The sequence below is a fragment of the Solea senegalensis genome, unplaced genomic scaffold (genome assembly GCF_019176455.1).
Source record: "Solea senegalensis isolate Sse05_10M unplaced genomic scaffold, IFAPA_SoseM_1 scf7180000013432, whole genome shotgun sequence".
Taxonomy (NCBI): Eukaryota; Metazoa; Chordata; class Actinopteri; order Pleuronectiformes; family Soleidae; genus Solea; species Solea senegalensis.
In genome coordinates, this window is record NW_025320821.1 from 11,327 (window position 1) to 17,511 (window position 6,185).

The 6,185-nt window shown below is 38.0% G+C and overlaps 1 protein-coding gene across 1 annotated transcript; it reads right to left on the reverse strand.

The window, feature by feature from the left end:
• Nucleotides 1-3,469: 3,469 nt before the first annotated feature.
• LOC122760327 (bactericidal permeability-increasing protein-like) lies at nt 3,470-6,180 on the reverse strand (the record flags this gene model as incomplete). Its single annotated transcript, XM_044015420.1, has 9 exons — nt 3,470-3,818; nt 3,902-3,978; nt 4,206-4,266; nt 4,355-4,397; nt 4,488-4,555; nt 5,267-5,434; nt 5,594-5,653; nt 5,727-5,903; nt 6,124-6,180. Coding segments are annotated over 9 exons (753 nt in total), but the record flags the coding sequence as incomplete, so codon positions are not given.
• Between the last annotated feature and the right edge of the window lie 5 nt (nt 6,181-6,185).

The window sequence follows — 6,185 nt, forward strand, 5'->3', positions numbered from 1 at the left end:
CTAAAGTTTCTCTCCGCTTTAACTCTTGTTGAGCTATGCATTAAATGATTCCTCCAACTTGTCTCCATATCAATTTTTTTCTCCCTGCAGCCTTCCACCACCCACTGCTGCTGTTGCATCTGCTAAAGGTAGCTGTATCCTGATTCACTGCGTCTTCATGTGTTGGGTAAGAAGTGTCAGTGGACTACTAACAATGTAAACACCTTTTAAATGCTTGATCTAATTTACCCAAATGGTTCATCAGTTTAGGACAGAAAATCATTGACTTTGACATTCTTGGGGTCAGTAACCTGACCTCTAAATGTTTGGGAAACCATGCAAAAGATCGCAAGCTCTCTGCATGATCCAACAGCATCGATGTTTGAGTTATTTAATTGCTCAATTTTTAAATCAGTCAAAATTTTATGAGCTGGGTCTTCTTCACACAACGGAGTACAAGGTAAATTGAGTCGACTCGTAACATGGTAAGGCATTTCGTCCTTCCCCTTCTTCTCTGTGTGTGATGAAATCTGGCCACGGATCCTGACTGAGTGGCATACCATGGCTGTTCAGTTTCCAAAATCAGACAAGGATCCATCTGATTTTGTGACTCGGCCTGTCATGATATGCATGTATCTTCCTACAAAACAAAGGATTGGAATGGACAGGTTTGTAGTGTAAATCACATCACTTGTAGATGGTGAAGCATTTGTTTAAATTGGGGTCAAGCATTTTAAGGCGTCTGCTTTGTAAATACTCTGGTGCCACATCTTGCTAAACACACGAGAAGCTCTGAATTGTGAAACTGCTGCCTCTTGCAGATGTTACAACAGCAATGGCTGTTGAAAGGCTGCAGGGAGAGAACATGAGATCTGGGGACAGGAAAGTGGAATTGATTTCATGCTTAGTTAAATGAGGGTTTCGGCAGAGGACCTTTTTGTGGCGAGGCTACAGAATCAGAAGGAACATTTGTCTGGGCAACTGGGAGATTTACAGTTTTTTACGCAACCAACCAAGACATTGGGGTTAGCATCATCCCAAATGGCTGGCAAAGATTGCTTGTAACTGTCAGTGTAGGACAGGAAAGGCAGGTATAGGTTAGGGAGGGCATCCATCGGTGAGCTTTGACTGGATGTGAGGACCTGTCACACTTGACCAGGTGAGCTACCTGCAGATTTGTCATTTGTTTACTTTTTTTTTTTTCTTGTGACTTATCAAATTCTTCCTTGTTTTGAAGAGATGAAGGCTGCAGCACATTCCTGGATCAGAGGACTCCATGTTGGACACCACGACCTGGAGAATTCCCGTCCTGGATGGCTGCGGTGATGACCTAGCCCAAGATGAACTGACCCTTCTACAACGAGGACTTCGCCCAAGATAAACCAACCTTTTCCACGGGATGTCTTCAGGTACGTTCTTTCAGATGGTATTCAATGTTTTATCCCTATTTACTTAATACTAAAGTGTGCTGACTCTTATTTATTTTTGTTTTTTTTTGTTAGATGTTGGACCTTGCCAAACTGTACACATGCCTCAATGGCTGCTACATCACTCTGCCCAACAGGACGTGGTCAACGATTTGTTTTTAAATGGACTTTAACCCCCCCCCCGTCCCCACTGACCCACAACCACACATGACAAAACACTGTACATGTGATGCATCACCACACTAAAATACAGACACTGCTACTTTCAGCCTGTAAAAGATCGCAAGCCTTCTGCATAACCCAAGAGCATCAATGTTTGAGTTATTTAATTGCTAAATTTTTAAATCAGTCAAGATTTTATGAGCTGGGTCTTCTTCACACAACAGAGAACAAGGTAAATAAAAGAGTCGACTCGTAACATGGTAAGGCATTTTGTCCTTCCCCTTCTTCTCTGTGTATGAGGAAATCTGGCCACGGATCCTAACTGAGTGGCATACCATGACACTGCAGTTTCCAAAATCAGACAAGGATCCATCTGATTTTGTGACTCGGCCTGTCATGATATGCATGTATCTTCCTACGAAACAAAGGATTGCAATGGACAGGTTTGTAGTGTAAATCACATCACTTGTAGGTGGTGATGCTGTACAGACACGGCTACTTTCAGCCTATAATGTTTGACATTGAAAACTTGTATTTATTGCCTTCTTTATGTCAAGTAAAACTTTTGTTCTTAACTTTATGGTTGACTTGTGTTTTTTCAGTGATTCTGTGATGAGTGCTATTTTGACAAGTTAGTGCTTTGAACTTAAAGATGTGGAATTCTTTTAAAACAAATTGCACTGATCTGTTACTGTAGACTTGGCAGTTTTTGACATCGCACCAAGTGCTTGGTTGATCTTAACCAGAAAACTCAAACCCTATATGGATTTGTACAAGGTTTTAAAGGGAATATAATAAATTGCACTCTAAAGCGTGGAATGCTACAGTGGATGGTGATGGCTGTTACTGGCCCCATCTCACAACTTCCTTACTTCTAGCCACTAACACTAAATATGGCTAATGTATAAAAATATGCCACTGAACATTAGACTACTTTGCTTTAAAATGCCTTCTTTTTACAGATGTATTTTTACTATTTTATTTCATCTGGCTTTTTTTCATTCATTCATCTTTTAATTCTGTCTTTACTATTTTATGCTTAAAGGTTTTATTTTTCTTCTATGGAAAGCACTTTGCAGAGTTGTTTTGAAAAGTGCTATTCAAATAGTTATTTAAACAGTGTTGCAGTACCATTAACACCAGCAGCAATATGAGCAGCCACACATGCAATGCTAATATTTCTGACTGTCTTGGCCTCAGGTAGGTGATGTGATGAATTACAGCCAGATAATGCTCCACATTAGTGCAGGAAAATATTCAGCAGTTAAATAAAACACCAAAGTGTGAGGCACAGATTTACAAGATGTTCCCCTAAGTAAAAATCAGACTTGGGACAACCGAGCGGTAGATAAAGAAGTCAGTGGCTTGCTGCAAGCTGCAAACACTGGTGACCCAAGATGGAGAGAGGGCTGAGGAGACGGTTCTTCCAGTCTCAGCATCCAGTGCATCATGAATTCGACAGGAAGAAGAGATGACCAACATTTTGCATGCTTTTATGGACAAGGGGGCTGATTTTCTTTAAAAAAAAAAGTTCTAATCAATTCACCAGTCAATTATTTTATTCGATTCCTTGGACCAGAAAATGTTGAAAAATATTGATCATCGTCTTTCAAACCTGGAAATGATATTCTCAAATGAATTGGTTTTAATGATTTGTGTTCTATGGAACAAAGAAATTTAAAAACTAGTACCGCAAGCGGTTCCGAACGGGTTTGAGGTTGAGGGCTCGTGCGAAGCAGTTATTTGCCCCTCCCTCATCCAATTTTTGGCGTACATTCCCCGAAACTTTTTCAGACGTAAATTTTCACCAGGTCTGATGCGGTCACAAAAATTGGTTTAAATATGTTTAGGGCTAAGAATGTGATTCATTGTGAGGAAGAATAATAAAGAAGAATAACTCCTTCAGTTTCAATAGGGTTCTACGCACTTTGTGCTCAAACCCTAAAAAGTGCTTTTATTATTCTATAGAAAGACCTGGCAGTGTGTAGCCTATACACAACATTTGAAGCTGAATTGAAGACTTGTTGATTTCTCGCAATGCCTGAATGTGTGTAAATTCTGAATTTGCATTTTATAGTCAAGCTGTAATTATTTTCATTTTAAGATCAGACTGGGATAGAAGCATCTTCTAAACACACTCGTACCTTTGTCACTATCAAAGATAAACAAGTGTGTTTGCCTGTTGGTTGAAGCGTCTATTTGTTGACACTATTTGAGCACTTCAGCGTCTGAAAAGATGGCTATGAATCCCTGTGAGAAACAAAGAAAGTGATCTGCTCAAAATCTTTTTTTCTCCCCTTGATTTAAGATTTCACCAAAATACTGATACTGACCTGCTCCACCTTCAGAACTGAGTTGACCAGCTGTGCTTGTTTCATTCTGGGTAAAAGTACACCTTTTCCCAAATACTCTGAAACAAAAAAGTGCAAGTCAATACTATGCAGTGGTGTCTTTGATGATCACCGTGTTTCATTGTCACATTCTGAAGGAGAAGATGCTGTGTATTTTGTATGATGAAGAAAAAGAGATGGTAGTAATATTTTATACTGCTTAAAATAATATTAGGAAGAAGAAACAAGCATTTTAGTAGTTGAAACAAAAAACAACAACCCAGAACTTATACATCCCCAGACTCACCATTCAGCTTTGCTAAGCCCATCTCAATTCCTGTCCTTGTGCATTTTTCTAAAGCTGTGATCTGAAAAAAGAAACATGATCATTAACTGTTTTGTCCTCAGTTTGTGTTCACGTGAACAAAAACGTCATTTTTATTTAGTGTCCTGTACCTTAAAGGCTCCTACTTCACTTTCCATCAGTGTCAGAGTAAAACTAAAGAAAACATAGAAAACAGGTAAAATCTTAATTTGTATTTGTTGGTTAACTTCAGCACCGGCGTGCGTGTGTGTGTGTGATGCTCACTTGTCCAGTGAAATCTGGCCTTTCACTCTTCCAGAATCAACCCATGCTCTACTGCTTAAGTTTGAGATCTGACAAAGGAAAAGGGTTTGAGTTAGTAATTTGTTATTTTGTCAGCGACTTGTTTTAAAAAAAATTCTACTGCATGTTCTATTTGTGCAAATTGAAGCTTAAAGACATTTTACAGTCATCTAAAAACAAGTATATATGTACATCCACTGGATTGAATGATGACATGAGCAAATAGGCCTATATATATGTGTGTATATATGTATATGTATATGTATGTGTGTGTACATATATGTATATAAGTGTGTGTGTGTGTGTATATATATATTTATATATATATGTATATAAGTGTGTATATATATATATATATATATATATATATATATATATATATATATATATACACATGTATACATGTACATATGTATACACATAATTACCTCCAAATTATTCTTTTATATTTATGGACCAGTATAATTTTACAATAGCCCATAATGGACAAATTAAATGTTAAATAATAAATAAATAAAATGTTTTGATTCTAACTGACAGCTACATATTTTCTTATTTTCAACACACTTGGAAGGGAAGTGCAAGGTGGCAAGAGAAATTAAACATTTAAAAGCACTTGCAATCATTTTGAGAATTGGTTTAAAAATATTTATGTTTAAATTGTGCTCAAAATGACTTAAGAAGTATTGTATGTGCCTGCAAAACAAAACTTTAATCATCCCGTCCGGTTGTATTCATAGGACAAAAACATAGTTACTCACCACACTGAGTTTGAACAGTGGTGTCTGAGTACCGTTTGACTGGATTGCAAATGCTTTGACAGCACCCAGGAAACCCAGTCTAACAACACCAGACTGGAAGGAAAACATGGGAACCTCTGTGGCATAAACCTGCAGATTCATTAGCAGACCTGGAAACATTTTTGGAAGCTGCAAAGAGAGAAACGAAGGATGCATGTGAATATTATATTGACTTCATCAACAGTGTCAAGTGACGAGGGGCAGCAAAACCAGTGTCATCTGTACAAGCATGTTCAAAACATTTTAAAATGTTAACATTTGACTGAGATTTCATATGCATCAACATACCTGAGGGATGTATGGTCCCATTGAACTGGTATTTAGGTGCAGAGGAAAGTCTGGAGGGATCTGAGATGGAGACACATCACAGATATTGTTTAGGGCTAGAAAACGTCAAACTATTTTTTAAGGTTTTTTTTACCATGCTGTCGGTGATTAAGGCCTGTAACACTCCGGCAGAGTACAATCCATAGGAAGCAGAGTTCAGGGTGAATTCTGACAAACCCGCTGAAAACATGTAGCCGTGCTGCTCAGGCACGGTGAAAGGCTGGGCATCAAATGGAGGCTCACTGTGAGTTTTAATACTGAAGAACTCTCCCTTTAAATAAAACGTTTCAAATGATCATATATTAGTGTTATTTAAAGTGATGTTTTATTTCACATTCACAAGTCTTCATTGTGTTGAACATAACACTGTTGTTTGTTTGTTTTTAAACAAAAATAGATATAAACAAATAAAGTAATGACATAAGATAAGTCCTTTAAGTCACTACCACTGCAAACAGATAACAAAGAACTCTCTCCATGTGTGTCCTCACCTTCAGTCCAAGATTCAGACTTGAAACATCAATCACAGGCGAACCAGTGAGAGAGAGGTTCA